The sequence below is a fragment of the Rhineura floridana genome, chromosome 19 (assembly GCF_030035675.1).
Source record: "Rhineura floridana isolate rRhiFlo1 chromosome 19, rRhiFlo1.hap2, whole genome shotgun sequence".
Lineage (NCBI taxonomy): Eukaryota > Metazoa > Chordata > Lepidosauria > Squamata > Rhineuridae > Rhineura > Rhineura floridana.
The window spans coordinates 25,946,383-25,965,081 of record NC_084498.1 but is presented as its reverse complement, the minus strand read 5'-3'; the positions used below and the strand labels follow the sequence as shown (position 1 = coordinate 25,965,081).

Genomic DNA, 18,699 nt, shown 5'->3' with positions numbered 1-18,699 from the left:
GTGGAAGAAGCAGGACCAGTATTATTGATTTATTAAGCCCAACTGACTAGTCCACCCCTGCCCTCCAGGAGACAGGAGTGTAGGAAGCTGCCTTATACTGAGTCAGACCCACTGGTCTGTCTAGCTCAGTACTGTCTGCACTGACTGGCAGCGATTCTCCAGCTGTTCAGGTGACCTGGAGATGCTGGGAAATGAAGCTGGGATCTTCAGTTTGCAAAGCAGATGCTCTGCTACAGGCTTACCTGAAGATTTTGGTCAGCCTACGTTTCTAAGCAAGTTGCCCTGGTTCATATGCACCATGTATGATCACTGCATAGGACATTTTAGGAAGCTGCCTTGTATTTGAGTCAGACCATTGGTCCATCTAGATCAGCACTGCGTACACCGACCAGCATCTCCTTCCCTTCTCAGACTCCTCCATCCTGAGAGCTGCATTCAACTTTTAACTAGAGACCTTATCCCAGTCTGTGTCAGTGCTGGAATTGCTTTTTTACAGCTTTGTTAAAAAGATGGTTAATGTTTTTAAACATGGTTTGTTGTAATATATTTTAAAGTCTGCTTTTATGATGTTTTAGAGTGTTCTTAGTGCTTTTGTTTCCTGCCCTGGGCTCCTACTGGGAGGAAGGGCGGGATATAAACCTTATAAAATAAATAAATAAATAAACTAAGCCCTACTCAAAGCAGACCCACTGAAATTAACAAACCTACATGAGTCATGTCTATTAACTTCAATGGGTCTACTCCGAGTAGGACCAGCACTGAATACCAGCCTGACAATCCACCCTCTCTCCATTTCCTAAAAGCGTTGAATTATGCACCAAGAGACAATGGAGGAGGGCAACCAGTTCAGATGGGGACATGTACACACATGCGCAGTCTAAGGCTATTGTAGCAAAAAATAGTTCTCTGATATGGCACTCCATCATAGCACATGCTATTCATGTGCCCCTCCCACACATTCCAAAATCTGCAGCCACAAACCTCTAAATAGAAACAGTCTTGCAAACAGAGTTTGCATATTTTACTCAGTATATATAGCTGCACAACTGGGGCATGTCGTGCGTGCACGTGTTCAGAGTTTGGATATTTGAGGCAGAGAGTCCCTCCCTGGGTATGCATATATATGCATGCTCTGGCTGCACACGCATCCAAATTCCTTCCCACACTCTCTCCCCTCCTGAGCCAGACGGAATTGCCAGTTGCCTTTCCCTGTTCTTAGTCAAGCAGAACCGAGACAGAGCGGCAGTCTCCCGTGTAGCAATTAGAGGCACAATATAGCAAGCTGCATCGACAGTTTAAAAGCCCTGCTTTTTACAGATGGAATAAGGCAAGGTCAGGCTCCTGGGGAAACACGGATGTGCAAGCAGAGCCCTCTAACAAGCCATTTCCAACTCCAAGTGTTCAGCATCGGAATTCACAAGTAGAAATGAATTGCAAGATGAACTCCTAAACAATTGCTAGCCTATTTAAATTTCTTGCACATACGCGCACGCACACTCTTAAAAGCAAAGACGTACAAAATAAAAACCAACACAAAGCTATTAATATCCAGCAGAAATAACAATGTGGGCTGCAATGCCTTGTTTAACAAGGTCTGCACAGGGGAGAAGGTGACCTGAAAATGACTAAAGACAGGATGTTTTGTATTTGCCTCCTAGTCAGCAACAAACTACTATTTCCTATTCATTCAGCACTTAACAGTCCTGGTCAGCACCTGCGTTTCCCAGAGGAAGCGAGCAAAGGACAGAGGCAGAAGTCCCTTTACCCCATCCTCTTCAAAACATCCTGCCAAGTCCTATCGTCACAGATGATGATCATCCATACCACTACACTTTTCACCCCCACCCCACTGGAGTTGGAAAGCGCGAGTATAGATCAAGGATGGCTAACCTTTTTCAGGAAGAATCATTTTTATTTACTAATGAAAACATTTATAGATCGACCTTCATAGAAAATGTGAGGGCAGCGTACAACAAAATTTACAAAAGGGATAAAATGCCATCAAAAACAATACAGAACGATCATATAAACGACTGGCTCACCTTTAAAAAATGCAAAACAACCGAATTGGCCTGCTGACATGAGGAAAGCCTTCAAGAGACACCTGAAAGTCAAAAGCGAGGATGCCTGCCGAGTCTCTGCTGGAAGAGTGTTCCAGAGCGTCAATTATCACTGAGGGCAGTCAGCCCTCTGTAACACAGGGGATAACTTAACAGTGCTTCTCTGGATGATCTCAATGATCGAGCTGGTATATAAGGGGTCAGGTGGGCCTTAAGGTATCCTGGAGTTGTTCAGAACTTTGTATATCAACATGAGAACCTTGAACCTGGCCTGGTAGCATATGGGCAGTTAGTGCAGAGTGTGCAAACACTGACCCCCTGGGCCAGCCTTGCAGAGAAGCCACATGGCAAAGTGGACATAGCAAGAACTGCAGCTCTCTCATGCTGGACGCTGATTGCTGGAACCATTTGGGATCCTTCAAAGAGGGCCGCTGAGACGTGGCATAAGAGGAGCAATGTATTAGTGGCTGCCTAGGTTACTTCATACACATCCTAGCTGAGCTACAAATTATGCTGAGATTCTTTTCCACCAGCACCTTATCTTGCATAACATTTAAAAGGGGTGCATTGTAACAAGCATCTCTGCAGCCATTTGCAATTATCTCTTTTGTTCTATAATCCTCCATGGCCCCATAATGGCCCTTTTATGGCAAGCTCTTAAATGAAACTCTGTAATTACAGGCGATGTTCTCAAAATGCATTATTTGAAAACATTCCTTCCCCTGCCACTGGGGACAGCTGGTAATTTCCATATTACCAATCTGCCAGGCGGCAGGCAGACTGGTGCCATCAGTAGGGAGATGAAGATTTTTAATCGCATGAATTTATTATTACCACTAATAATAATAATAATATAGTATCATTATTATTTATTTGGGATGTGATATACAAGATGCTATGTATAAAATGCAAGACCCTCCGTGGCGCAGAGTGGTAAGTGGCGGTAACGCAGCCGAAGCTCTGCTCACGTCTGGAGTTCGATTCCAACGGAAGGAGGAAGTCGAATCTCCGGTAAAAGGGGTCGAGGTCCACTCAGCCTTCCATCCATCCGTGGTCGGTAAAATGAATACCCGGCATATGCTGGGGGGTAAAGAAAGGCCGGGGACGGAACTGGCAATCCCACCCCATATATACAGTCTGCCTAGTAAACGTTGCAAGACGTCACCCTAAGAGTCGGAAACGACTCGCACTACAAGTGCGGGGACACCTTTACTTTATATATAAAATGCACATTATATATTTTTATATATCATAGAATCATAGAGTTGGAAGGGACTTATAAGGCCATTGAGCCCAGCCCCTGCTCAATGCAGGAATCCAAACTGAAGCATCCCCAATGGGTGGCTGTCCAGCTGTCTCTTGAATACCTCCAGTGTTGGATATATATGGTATACGTGCTATATATAAAATTATTCATGGCATGGAGAAAGTGGATAGAGGAAAGTTTTTCTCCCTCTCCTCATAACACAAGAACTCATGGACGTCCAAGGAAGCTGAATGTTGGAAGATTCAGGACAGAGAAAAGGAAGTTTCATTTGTAAACTGAAGTATTATTGTACTGACTTATTGACACGAACGCTGATACCTGCCATTGTCTATGTCATGTTTCGTTTAGTTATGTTTGTAATAGTTATGGCTGATCAGCTGATTTCTTGTTAAGCTTCTTTGGGCACAAATGTTTGGAGAAATGGCTTACTAATAAAAGAATGCATATTAATTAGTATCAGCAATAAAGGTGGGAAAAGGCCACAGGGTTGTATCCCATGTCTGTCCTACGTAGAGTAGACCCATTTGAGATTAATGAACATGCCTAACCTAGGTCTTGTTAATTTCACTTTCAGCTCCTTGGAGGAAAGGTGGGATATAAATGAAATGAAATGAATAAATGGTAAGCAGAAGCTTACACTGTGACAAGTGTACACAATGCCAGCACCTGTAATCCTCCTTTGTGTGAGATGCAGAGAGAGAATGCTAATCCTCTCGTAAGGAAGAGGGGGATGATAGCAGGAGGAGGGAGATTGTCTGGACAATAACTCTATTGCTGCAAAGAGATGCTTTCTGCTGAAGTACACAAGCACTTCTCAGGCTAAAGCTGACATTTCCAACTCGCCTCTCATGGAGGATAAGGCTAACAATGGCTACTAGACACAATGGCTATATCCTGGGTAAGAGGCACTGTGCCCCTGAATACCAATCCCTAGGTAACAACTGCAGCAGAGGGCTGTTAGGCTCATGCCCTGCTTCGGGGCTTCTCAGAGGCATCTCACTGGCCATTGTGGGTAATGGGATTCTGGAACAGACAGGCCGTTGGTCTGATCCAGCAAGGCTCTTAAATTCTTACTTTGCTCCCTTGCTCAAGGCAATACAATCTACCCCCTATCAGCCATTGATGCAGGCCATTCATTCTTCAGAAGATAATTCTCTATTGTTGTAACCCACCTTTGGTGAAGGGTGGGTAATTAAGGATGATGATGATAAATGATGATGATAATATTGTACAAACTCCTGCCTCTTGCAGCTTCCCAGAACAGGGCCTTTAGTGTGGTGGCACCAGCTTTTTGGAACACTCTGGAAATAAGGAACTTTTCACTGAATATGTTGTCAGCTCATGCTAAACCTTTTCATGCAAGCTGTCCCGTATTTTTTGTTGCTGATTGAGTACATTGCTGGAAACTGCGAATGTGTAAAAATGTCTGTTGTCATTGTTATATTGTATCTTTCTTCTGATCTTATGTTTATCATGCGTTCTCTATTTTATATTCTTTGCACAACATGTTTTAAAAAACTTTAAATGGTTTATAATTTTTTAAATAAAATAAATAAAACACCACCAGCTGCTTGAGCAAAGCTCGCTTTTGCACACTACAAAAGCAGAAGAGGGCCAAGGAATCCCTTAAAGCCAAGTTTCTGTTATACTCGGTTCCTCTGTGTGTGATGAAACCGAGCCAAAGGGGCCTCATTTTTAAGTCCAATTAACCAAAGGCACTAGACAGAAAAATCAATTCCAAAAGGCCCATTTCTTAGTCAGCATCTGGCCTTGTTTCCTCCTCTTTGGAGAACAAAGGGGCTTCTCCTAGAATAAATCTCCGCTGGTTAGCTGGGACTCTTACACCTTTTGAGTGGAAGAAATGAGCAGCCAGACCAAGAACATGGTTAATGTTTCCTAGTTTTTGACATCAGCAAGCCCTGTGGTCTCAACACAGCTAACCGAGCTAGCTGTTCCACACGAGTGGGTTGAGATTAAAAAAGGGGGGGGGAGGTCATAAAAAAAATCCCCTCCACCTTCACACTAACAAGTCCACTTGGCCATTTCCTAAATACCTGCAAGGAGGAATAGATTATTGGGGGGGGGGAGTACAAACCAGTCTCATTCACAGTGTACATAGTGTGGGAAGATGGAAGATTATCTACATCCGCTTACCGCAATCTCATCCCCCCAACTTATTTTGGACTACAATGCCCATTATCCATGACCACTGGCCATGCTGGCTGGAGGGAACAGGCTGGGGGAGGCTGATTGAAGACTGTAAGCTCTTGAGGGCACAGACTTGCCCTTGTTTCTGCCACTGCCAGTCTTCGAAAACATCCATATTGTGTATAACCATAACATGCAAAATATTTCCAGCACTGCCCTAGAACTTCCTTTCCTTCACATATGAAACTTGCGACAGAACTCCTTCTCAACCAAAAATGGGGTAGTAAACCTGCTCTCTCTTTTTAAAATACTTTGGTCCCGCCTTTCAACAACAGAGTCCTTCAAGGCAGCTAACACCAGATTTTAATAAAACAAAATTAAACATGACTGAAAGCAGGGGTGGTCAGACATGGGGCTTGTGAGATCTCCTTTGCATCTGCAGGAGGGGAGAGTCACTGTTGCGCTCAGGTCCTGCTTGCGGGCTTCCCAGAGGAGGCATCTGGGTGGCCACTGTGAGAACAGGATGCTGGACTAGATCTGGAGGCGAACCCCAGTGCCAGGTTCTGATACTTGACTAGCAGAACAAATGCCACAAAGGGCATGGGTTTCTAACCAATGTTAAGTCCTACTCAGAGCGGACCCACTGAAATCAATGGGCATGACTAACTTCGGTGGCTCTGCTATGGGTAGAACTTGGCTGAATGCAACCCTAAAACCCTGAAATTGCAGGGAGGATGAACCTGGCTTCGAGAAACAAGCAGGCTCTGTCTGGCTTTTGCTTGTGGGGCTCTGCAGAACAGCCACAAGCCTCCCAATAATAAGGTTAAATTCTCTTAGGAGTACTTTGCTTCCCAAAATATTTTCAGTACTGACCATATCTGCCCATACTTTTAAAAGAGGTATGACCCTGACCTTTTATGTCAATAATAATAATAACAAAAGAAACTAAGTTGTGCAGGGTTCAAGTGGACGTGCACGTGTCTAAGTGGAGTCCTTACCAGTCTCTGCTGTCTCTCTTCCACATAAGTCTTTTTGGTTAGGCGGTGATTTCCCAAGTAACACATTCAACATCTAGCCAATGAAACGAGAGCCCTTTTTGAATGGTTGTGATCTCCGTCTCAGTGCCCCCAAGGCCAAGCTCGAGGGATCTAACTGATGTGTATGTTACTGCAAACCCTTCCTTGTTCTTGTTTGCTGCAACTGACCTCAAAGGGGTGCAATGTAGGCCCTCTCTCTCTCTCTCTCTCTCCTCTCTCTCTCTCTCTCCTCTCTCTCTCTCTCTCTCTCTCTCTCTCACACACACACACACACACACACACACACACACACACACACACACACACACACACACACACGGAGAGCATCCCTAGGGAATCCCCCCTTCCCATTCAGGAACTGTAGTTCTCAGCCCCCTTAACAGAGCTGGCTACATAGAAATATGCAAGCATCCCCCAGCACAAATCAAACTGCAAAGTTAGGACACAGTGCCCTGGGAGGCATGTGATGCTTTCGGAAGAGCTGTGATTCCAATTACAGCCTATTTGGGGCTGCACAACAGAATTTTTTTTCCTCCTCTCCCCAGCAAACTCACAAGAGAAGTGAGATGACAAATACGCAGTATCACTGCCCCCCCCCCCAAAAAGGAATTATTCAACAACAAAAACTTCTATGGCAACTCTTCAGCTGGAGAAAAGGGCCGGTTGCAAAACAAGTGCCTTAACACAGGGAACTCCGCCCAGGCACCCACCCACCTTTCCAAACAGCAGGATGATAGCGGCATGTCACTGTTTGCCTCTTCTGTCCACTCTACAAGTTAATCATTTCTTTATCCATTCAATTTACATCCTTGCATTCCTCTAAGGAGCCTAGGGTGGTTAAGAGTGCAGAAAACATGTCTCAGAGTCTCCCCTGGCTCCTATTTGAATTACATTTAAATCAGGAACTGGAAGCCTCAGACATTCAAGGCCTCAAATGGCCCTCCAGGACGCTAACAGGGACAATCACTAGGCCAATGGTAGCCAACATGGTACCTTTCATGGAGGATGGGAAGATGCATGTGTAGAAACCGCTGGCTTTTGCAAGGCTGGAATGCAGCCTATTCTACAAAGGTAAGAGCAACACTTTTTGCCTCTGTTCCTGCCCACCGCTGGCATGTGGTCCCTAGAAGGTTCCCCCATTAGGGAATGCAGCCCTTGGTCTGAAAAAGTTTCCCACCCCTGCATTAAATGATTGCTCTGGATAGGGAGACTGAATCCAGTAGTCCCATCCAATTTTATTTTGTAATAAAAGCAACTTCTCTGCAGCCAATGCAAGCATCAAGAGATTATTTAAAAATACATATAAATTAAACTTGGAATGGGGGTGGGGGAAGATATATTTTGTAGGGAAAAGATCCAGGTGCACCAACTGAAACAAAGAGCCTTATGGCAGCGATGTTCTTGACTCCCTGGTGAGAATCCTGCAAATGCTTTTTATTTTATTTTTTTGGCAGGGAATATGGGGGGTGGGTTGTTAATCCACAATTGCTACAAGCAGAAATGGAGCATTATTGAAGGAACAATAGAAAATCCCTTCTGTGGGGCTTGTGTTAACAGGGCCTGTTTTAATCTTGTCTGTCAACACACAGCGTTGGATGCAAGAGTGAAAAAAATATCACTTGTATCCAAAATCTACTTGGGTGTTGTTGTTTTTAAAAAAGGAAGTACATTCATTAGCAAGCTGCAAATTAAGCTGCCAAAAAGACCCTCCCCACTCCTATCAAGAACATACAGGATGGATGGCTGAGGAGGCGAGTATTGCTGTGGAACATCTTATAACAAGGAGGGAGGAGTATTTGGACTGCTCAGTGGATCTTATTTACAAAACAAGCCTCTCTGAGCACATCCTTCACGGGTGCAATTACTGTGTCTGTGGGCGGTCAATGAAACTGGATTTCCAATGAAGGGGCAAAGAACTCCTACAAGGTTTGGCCTCCCACACGCATGCACGCACACACAACCCCTTCTCCCCCATGCATGCTTCAGCTTGCGGCAGTTCTTAATGCAGAGATGCTCTCAAACTCTCTGCTGAGAAACATCACCCCAGCAAACCCTTCGTTGCCGGGGCACAACAATAACAAGTGTGGAACTAATATTGTATGGCACCTGTAACAGTGTGAGTTCCGCAAGTGAAAGTTGCCAAGATGATGTTTGTGCTTTTCACCATCATTAGGATCAGAAGCTTTGAGTTTTTTTGTTTTTAAAATAAAATCCAAGATTCTCTGACATCAAGTAGCAGATTTATAAATATCTGCCTGTAGGATTTGGAAAAGGAGGGGAACCCTCTAGCACACAATAGGCAAGCCTGAGATTATAGCAAAAAAACCCTCACTCAGAAGACAGGAGCTCCTTATTCCTTGCACAGCATGACTTCAAGGACCACTTACTGAAAATGACAGCATTCCTGATAAATCATTGAGGACAACACACAGGGCACCAGTGATGAACATTTGATTAGATCAGTATTTCCTCTCTGATTGTTAGGATCCCCGGGTGTGAAAGCAACTCATTTTCTGACGTGACTACCACTGAACATTGACTGTTTGGCATTCACTGAGAGGCAGTAGGTAAGCATCTGTCAGTGAGTTTGCAGGATTCTCTGCCATCTTATCATCACTCTACAAGACAGAGCACGCAGACATGCCTTAGGTGACAAGTTCTAACCAGCACATTTGCCTATCTGATCTCCTTTCCCTCCAAGGCTGTTCAATTCCATAGAAGACAATCTCTGGTTCCTTAAATAGGTAGATAGAAAGCGGATTTTTGACAGGTGCAAGATTCTTCCATGACCCATCTGCTAGGACAGAAGCAGCATCTGCCAAGATTCTTCCTTCGACAAAAAGATCGTCTGGTATGTGATCTTTCATCCATTCACACCCTTCCTAACATACAGATTGAACTCCCTGCCTGTGATCAGCTGCAGGAAGCCTGACTACTTGGTGTGGAAACCATTTACAGAACAGAAACAAACTCGATAATGAGGAGAGTCTCGCACTGCTGTCTCACATTGCATTTCCCATTTTGGATCATTGCTCCTACAACCCTATTCATTTACAGCCTGCCCATTTTGCGGCCGTTACACAAACAAGTAAAAATGGGGGACGGATGGCAAGGTAGCAGCACAGCCAAAGCTTTCCAAAAGAGATTCCCCCCCCATGCCTTAAAAACCAATAAATTAATGCTATAGGAGGAAGGGAAACAGGGATTGCTATTTTTAGTGCACTTTAACAGAACTACCATGGAATGAGGGATGAAATACTGTGCAGAGTCCTGCAGATCCAAAAAGGATAAAATGGCAACCAAAATGATTGGGGGCTGGGGCTACCGTCCTGAGAACCTGACAGTCCTATTGGATCAGCAGGCTGTTCTCACAGTGGCCAACCAGATGTCCCAATGGGAAGCCTGCAAGGAGGACCTGAGTGCAACAGCGCTCTCCCCTCCTGCCGTTTCAAACAACGGGTATTCAGAAGCATACTGTCTCCAACAGTGGAAGGAGAACATACCCATCAAGATTAGTAGCCACTGATAGCCTTATCCTTCATTACAAGGAAGGGTTGTCATGTTGAGGGAGGGTAGCTTAGGTCTATGTAAATTGCAAATTGCAACTAACAGTAGCTTAGGAAAGAAGCAGAATGAAGGGCATGATAGAGGAGTAAAGAATTATGCATGGAGCAGAGAAAGTTGATTAGAAGTTTTTCTCCCTCTTTCTTAATGCAGGAACCCAGGGTTATTCAATGAAACTGAATGGTGCAGATTCAAAATGGAAATGGACTGCCCTCAAGTCGATTCTGACTTATGGCGACCCTACGAATAGGGTTTTCATGGTAAGCGGTATTCAGAGGGGGTTCCCCGTTGCCTCCCTCTGAGGCTGAGAAGCAGTGACTGGCCTAAGGCCACCCAGGGAGCTTCATGGCTGTGTGGGAATTCGAACCCTGGTCTCCCAGGTCGTAGTCCAACACTCTAACCACTACACCACACTGGCTCTCTTGTATATGATATACCAATATTTAAATTCTGGACCTGTGTGTGTGTGTGTGCGTGTGTGTGTGTGTGTGTGAGAGAGAGAGAGAGAGAGAGAATGAGATTGGACAGACCATAAAATGAAATTGAAATGGACTGCCTTCAAGTGGATTCTGAATTACTGCAACCCTATAAATAGGGTTTTCATGGTAAGCGGCATTCAGAGGGGGTTCCCCGTTGCCTCCCTCTGAGGCTGAGAGGCAGTGACTGGCCCAAGGTCACCCAGGGAGCGTCATGGTTGTGTGGGGATTCGAACCCTGGTCTTCCACGTCGTAGTCCAACACTCTAACCACTACGCCACACCACTCTCAGTGCAGATTCAAGACAGGCAAAATGAAATACTTCTTATTATAAATATAAATATTGCTAACCTGGAGTATTTGCTATCATGAGATGCAGCGATGGCCATTAACGTAGGCTGCATTAAAAGGGGACCGGACAGTTTCATGCAGGATATGGCTATCGATGGCTACATGCTATTCCCAGGATCAGAACCAGCTCCATATACCACTAAATGCGGAAGGTTTTCTAATTCAAATTAACCTGTCAAAATTACTCCTATGGATTGGTACCATTGATTTTCCAGGAAAAATTGAATTGGAAAATTTGAATTCAACATTTTCCAGAAAACTCACATCGCTGGTGCCAATTCTTATATATCAGTTTATCTGCACACCCATGAGAGGTACAAAACTGATTGAACAGAACACAAAACGAAACCTGAAGATTTCAAGACTCTGGAAGGAAAAAAAAAAAGAGAGGGCACAGAAACGGTCTGTCCATCCCCTGCCCCCTGGTACAACCCATAACCCTCATGTCCATTCCACTGAGGCTTGCAGCAGCAGCACAAATCATTTCAGCCAGAAATCTGTTTCCAGTGCCACTCAACGAACCCTGAGAAGCCTTTATGAAACTTGCAGACCAGCTTCATCTACTGAACTCCATTGATGCTTCCCCATGCCGTCTGTCTACTAAGTCATCCAAAGGTTTTTTTTTCCTCCTGGGATTGTTGGAATACTCTGTGTAATTTACCCTTTAAATTGGTTCCTCCGTATTGGGAAACACCTCCCACGCCACCTCCGCACCAGATTGCAGTTTCCATCGCAGCAGCTCCTGGCTGTTCTCTGCAACTCTTGCTCAGCCCAGACGCACTGACTCTTTTCTTAATTTAGACCTTAATTTCAATGGTGTGTGCATGAGGAAGCCAAGATTATTATAGTATCATTTCTATCATGTTCTATTCCAAGGGGGGGGGGGAACCTCTTTGTTGGCATACTAATGTACTCCACCCTCCCGGCCCGTTATATATAGACATGGGATTAGATTTGCTCTGACATTATATGAATGAGTCTAAGATTGCATACACACCATCTAGTTACAGCATATGGCTTCTCCCAAAGAATCCTGGGAACTGTAGTTTACCCCTCACAGAACTACCATTCCCAGCACCCTTAACAAATTACAGTTCCCAGGATTCTTCAAAGGAAGCCATGTGCCTTAAATGCATAGTGTGCGTGCAGCCTATGTCTTTCTACATCTATTTTTAACATCTGGACAAACCCTGCACAACCAGCGTCTTTAGAAGCATCACTAGCTGGAAAGTCTACATAAAAGGGGGACAGGGAACATCTCTAGTGAAAACTTTAAAGTAAATATATATAAAACTATCGGCTGCAAAGCGCTTCACAGATCCCCTCTGGCCTTGGACAATTAAAAATGCATTTTAATTGTTTAAACTGCTTTTATCACTGTATTTAAATAGTTTTATTTGTTGTTTTGGTTTTAATTTAGATTCTGTACACCGTGTAGGCATATATATATATATATATATATATATATATATATATATATATATATATATATATAATATGAGTCTGCAGTATAGAAATGAATAAATAAAAATAATGATTTTATGTTGTTAATCACCTACGTTGAGCCACCTTCAAGAGCGGCTTGCCCTGAAAGGCAACACAGAAATGTTGATATCGGTGAGAAGGGAGAGGGTCTTTCTCAGGTCAAAGAAGGTGGCAAGAACGCACTCAGAAAGTCACTCCAATATTCGAAATGCAACAATACTCTTTTCTGGAGACAATTCCATTACAAAATCAGGTAATTCTACATCTGACGGAGCTTCAGTAAATAACCTCCCGGGCAACGGGGAGAGAAAAAGAGGCATGATATATTTCAGATTCTGAAAGAAGCTCCATACCTGCCAAGCAGGTTTTTATCTACCCACAATGCTTTGGTCTGATTGGGATCCCCAAGATACTTCGCCACTGACGTTATGGATTACTGCACAGGCTTTGCAAGGCATTGTTTCACAAGACAGCTGCAGCATATAGACACTGAACAATGAAGACCTGGATGTGTCCTGGCCTAACTTAATTGCATTTCCTAATCAAAATTATCCTAATCAAGGCATCAAGATTACATTAGGAGTGGGTAGGAAAGCAGATCTGGACCTGCAGGTGGATCTCTGGGCAATTTGCAGAGGATAGGCAAGGATTGCTGATTCCCAGCTGTTTAACAGCAGCAACAAAATGACTCCCCAACCCTAATTTTTATACTGCTGAAATGAAGAAAGCTTGGAGTAAACGGGTGGATTTTTGAGCTTTATTCCGTTTGGGGAATATTACTGGATTCGGAATTCTTTAATTCCAAAGTATGTGTCTTTTGCACCAACCTTTGGTTGGTGGATTATGGGGGTTTCAGTAAGAAAAATAAAATGGAGCCTGTAAAGCCTGAAGTCTGGCATTAGAGGACTTTTTTCCTATGTATACTTTTCATCGGTTTGGTATCTGTTTACATAACAGTGCAGTTAATGAATAAGAACAAGAAAAAAAACCCCAACCCATAAAGGACCACAGAGGGAAGGAGGAGCGGTGGAATAGGCTCTGGTAGAGCCCACTGGGACTTCACGCAAACAACTCCAAATAAAAAAGTAAAGGTGTCCCCACACTTATAGTGCGAGTCGTTTCCGACTCTCAGGGTGACGCGATGTTTACAAGGCAGACCGTATATATGGGGTGGGATTGCCAGTTCCTTCCCCAGCCTTTCTTTACCCCCCAGCATATGCCGGGTACTCATTTTACCGACCACGGATGGATGGATGGAAGACTGAGTGGACCTCGACCCCTTTTACCGGATATTCGACTTCCTCCTTCCGTTGGAATCAAACTCCGGACATGAGCAGAGCTTTGGCTGCGTTACCGCCACTTACCACTCTGCGCCACGGAGAAATATGGATCCCAAATCTTCCAGGTGTTTATTCTCCTGGCAACGATAGCCTTTTTAATACGCTGCCCCGTGGCATTAGAGTTTGCTACATGCTCCAGAAATGAAGTTCATGTGACCCCTGTCCCAAGCTGCAAGGACCTTTAGGTAAAACAGCTCTCTGTGTGTGTGTTTAGGGCAGGAAGATGTGTTGAAACGGACAGCTGTGATATTTAGGATACTGATGCCAGCAGTGGGGGTGGGGCAAGGCTATAGACTCGATTGGTGGTGGCTGGTGCCCATGGAGACTGGTAGGGCAGATGGCAGAGAGACCAACAATAGATGGAGCCAGAGCCAATGGCAGGCGGAGTCACCCCGATTGGTTGTACGTAAGAAGAGAAGCAGTTGGGGGCTGGCTGAGGGCAGACTGAAGTTGGTGGGACAGTGCCCAATCTGTCCTAATGGGCCAGCCTCCACTGCTACTTAGCAACAGTGCACATCCCAGAAAGATGTGCTATGCATGACCAGTGGGCTATCAACTTCCTGGGGAACAGGAGACTGTCATTTTCCTATAAGGACTAAATGAAGAAATTCATGTCACTTGCCCTGAGCACTTAGCACAGGGTCAGAGATGCATTTAAGCCAATAAATGCAAACAGCCTTTACGGCCACAGTTGGCCAACACTGGTGGAGAACAAGGTGACGCAAAGGCTGCTCTCAGTTACACATCTAATCCAGAAATTACATGTCAGGGTAACAGCTGAGTTATTGTATCCTTGGATGCACAGCCCATTTTACTTCCGATTTTTCAAATCTCTTCTTTGTGGCATTTGCATAATCGGATAATGAATGCAGGAGGACTTTGCATTAATGAAAACACACACACACACTCTCTCTCTTGCACATACACACACACGCACGTACAGTTAAATCTGTTTCAAGAAAGAAGGCTCTTCCCCTCTGCGGTGCCAACGTCTGAACATTCAGATGGTCTTCCCAGTTAAGTATCCACTAGGCCATCCCAAACACAGCACTCAGCCCACTCACATCTCTGACATGCCTTTCGGAGTATTCTCTGTCCTTTCCCCCCTTTATTTCTAACTGTGGTGTGAGTAGAATAAAGCACTCACCTTTTAACTGAACTCCAGCCTCTCAGAGCCCCAATCCCAATGCTAATCTGAAGCAAAGGCCTGTTGGATCTGTTCTGATTTGTGGGGAAAGCACTGGGGTGTGGAGAGGAATCAGCGAGGAAGAAGAGAATGAAAACTGTGGGAGACGTTATAGAGAAGCACAAGGCAAAAGAAAGGCCGTGGCTCAGTGGCAGAGCATCTGCTTTTGCATGCAGAAGGTCCCAGGTTCAATCCCTAGCTGCATCTCCAGGGAGGGCTGGGAGAAGCCCTGGCCTAAAACCCTGGAAAGCCGCCACCAGTCAGTGTAGATAATACTGAGCCAGGTGGACCAATTGTCTGACTGGGTATAAAGCAGGTTCCTAATTCCAAAACTTACGGGGAGCAGCCACAGAGCATCTGGTAAGTTTGAGGTCCAACTCCCAGGATGTCCTGGTAGGTCTGGGAGAGACCCATCTGAAATGCAGGAGCGCTGCTGCCAGCCAGTGCACACAATACTGAGCTAGATGGTCCAACAGTCTGACCCAGTGTAAGGCAGTTTTCAGTGTTCCTATGAGCGGGCAAGTCTATATATAAAACTGTCAGGTCCAAGTGTTGGCAAGGTTCAAGTCTCCACCACCACTTCAGGAGAGAAGTGCCCTAGTCAGTGCAGGGATAGCCAACATTGTGCCCTCCAGATGTTGCTGGACTATGTTCCATCACCACTGACCACTGGCCATGCTGACTGGGGCTGATGGGAGTTGGAGTCCAACAACTGCAGTGCATCATGTTGATTACCACTGCAGTAGTAAGCTTCCTATGGCAATGAGTTGCCCTGAAGGAGGGAATGCAACAGATCTGTGAGTTTTACAACAGGAGATGGTGCATAAGAGGATGCCCAGGGTCTGGACCGGGAAGCCTGCGGCCTGTGATGTTGGCATCCTAGCTTGAACCACTTGCATTTCCTTTTCCAACCAGCGGCCTGACCCACATGGGTTCCTCTTTGAAGGCTGCAGCAACTGACAGACTGAAAGGGCCGAAGGCTGACGTCCTCATCAGCTTATCTGTATGACTCTTTTCCATGGTAAAACATTCTGAATGCTGCTCACAACATCAGAAAAGTTTACATAATAAACTACAGCAGCATTTCAAGAAAAATGTTTGTAACTGTTAGTGAATTAACAAAACATAAAGTCATATAAATATTAATCACCCAAACAAACATTTCATATTAATAACAATATGCAAAGATTACGCTAATAAATCATACTAAGGCCTAATAACAGAAATACAAAACCATAATCTAAATATCCGTAAACTTGGTACATCTTATCCAATATTGAATGCTTTCCCCAAGCAACAGCTCCTAAATTAGTCAGGGCCCTGCCCACGTGGGCATGTCTAACCGGCACTAACAGGCATTGAAGAAAATCTGATGCCAAGGTCCAAGATTTGGACAAGCTCAGAGTCAACTGACTCAGAAGGAACTGACAGATGGCTCTCGAAGAAATAACATTTTGCTTAAGAGACTTTAGAAATCTTACAGCCACAAGAGTTTTACTACTTCCAACACACAACGTGCTCCACAGTCTGTTATCTCATGTATCCTGAGCTACGACACAGAATGGGCAGATGGCTTATTTCATTTGCTCTTAATCGGCCACCCTTCATCAAAGGGATCGTAGGGCGGCATACAACAACTAAACCAATAAATACAACAAAACCAAATCAGTATGAAATCAAACCACTACAACCTAATCTTACAACAGCAAACAAGAAAAATACAGCTGACTCTGAGCCACACCAAAGGCTCCAAGAAGCTTACAAGTAACAAACAACTAACTACTTTCAAGACGTGTGCAAGTATTTCCTTTTCACCGAGAAGTCTAGAATACTTAAAAGAGAACACAGCAAATCAGGAATTTGATTCCAGGCATCCCAAATGCAAGGCTCAGACCTTCCAACCAGAGAACCACCACCAGCTTGATGTGGAAGAGAAGGTAAAATTGCATGTCAGGGCTGGGATCTTGTTAGCGTGCCTGTCCTTGCAGGTTCATAGGATGTTTATCTGCCTATTGCTACCACTACCTGCCTGCAAAAATCCTGGGAGCTTCACACCTGCATTAGGCAGAAGAGGCTTTGCACATCTAAAAACCAGCACCTCTAACCAGCAGCCATGCCCCACTTACATTGATCATAGCATTGGAGGTGATCCGGAAGAGGGTGGCTCGCTCGTTGACTGTTTTGATCTTCTCCCCGCTCTCGGCAGGCAGTTTCAGGTTCTCCAGCTCACTCAGGGACCTCTGGAGAGCTGCCCCATGCTTTGCAATGAGGTCATTGCAAGTGCTGAGATCCTCCAGCTTACTCGAGAGGTTTTTCAGAGTGCTGTGCAGTTCGCTCTTGTCAGACTGTGAGGCTGGCTCCTCATCGCCAGAGTCATCTGTACAGGGGAATGGCAACAGGGAGAAGGAGGGGAAAACAAAATGGTTTCCATGGTTACTAACTGGACGGCACTAAAAACACAGTGATGGCTTGTAAAGTGAGAAGTGAAGCAAGACCTCTGTTTGCACAGAGTGCCGATTCCCCTAGCCATTCTTGAGTTCAAAAAAAGGCACCACCCAGAGAACATGCCAATTCTCTCCTAATTCCCCTCTGTTCCGAATTCCTGGAAGGAAGTTCTTCCTTCTCTCCAATAACTAAATCCTGAAACACATCACTTGGGAAAGCAAGCCCTATTAGGTTTCAAGGGAACTTACTTCCAAGGAAATGTGTTTAAGACAACAAAGTACTGATGCATCTACATTGCAGTAAGTACCCCACTACTGGAGCAGAGAGTTGCTGGCCTAAGACAAGGGTGGGGGATTCTTTTTCCCCAGCCGGCAGGCCAGATCCTGGCTTCCACACACGGCGGGCTACTTGAATAGGCCGCCCACTGCTCAGGTGGTTCATTGTTCCTTTATAGTGTGGCTAGAGTCTAAGCAGTGTTGCAAAGGAAGATCCAAGCCCTTCCAAGAGGGGCTTGAAGTCAGCACCGATCAGATGGTTGGCGCTGACTTCAGGCCCTGCTTTAAGGCAAGTGCTGGCTGCCCTACAGAATTCTGCATTACACTAAGACAATCTTCCCCAACCTTGGTGGCTCAGAGGTAGTCCCAGTTTCAATTCCTGGCATCTTAAGGTAGGCCTGGGAAGGTCCTTTGTCTGATCCAAGGGCATATCACGCAACCACCTTGCTAAAGCTAAGCAGCTCTGGCACTGGCCACTGCCTGGATGGAAGATCCCCCAGGGACCCCCGGTAAGCTGCCTCAATTTCCACTCTGGGAAAAAAGTGGGATATAAATGTACGAAGCAAATAAACATTCAGCTTGCATGCGAATACCCAACTTTTTAAAAACTATGGTTTTATTATTGCTGTGGTTCGTGTTGTGTAAGCTGGCCTTCAGTTCCACCATGAATGCCGATGAACACGGCAATACAGTAGAACCTCGCTATAATGCAGCTCATTCTACTGCAGATTCGGATAAACCGGTGGTATGATGATGTCCCCGAGTACAATACTGCTTACAGCATTGTGGTTTTCATTATAACATGCAACCTCTGTTTCACGGGTACATCCTTTGTCGTAATGAGGTTCTAACGTATTTGAATTGTTCAACAAGGTATCTAAAAAATATTGCAAGATTTTAAGAGGGCTTATCACCACACCTTGGCACAAGGTGGTCCAACAAGCCATTTCAGCTATTTGACGATTTAGATGTAACGGTGTATGGGAAACACAGAGAAAACAGAACTGGTGAAGTTTTACTAAATAGCTTCACTGAGAGAGCAGACTGGAAAATGCTTGCTTTTCT

The 18,699-nt window shown here is 44.8% G+C and overlaps 1 protein-coding gene across 3 annotated transcripts in view; it reads right to left on the bottom strand.

The window, feature by feature from the left end:
* The window catches only part of OSBP2 (oxysterol binding protein 2), an 89,566-nt gene that overhangs the window by 16,974 nt on the left and 53,893 nt on the right, over positions 1 to 18,699 (bottom strand). For all 3 annotated transcript variants that reach the window (XM_061602643.1, XM_061602644.1, XM_061602646.1), the window contains one exon: positions 17,041 to 17,291. In XM_061602643.1, the coding sequence (XP_061458627.1) occupies positions 17,041 to 17,291 (251 nt within the window). The remainder of the gene's footprint in view (positions 1 to 17,040; positions 17,292 to 18,699) is intronic.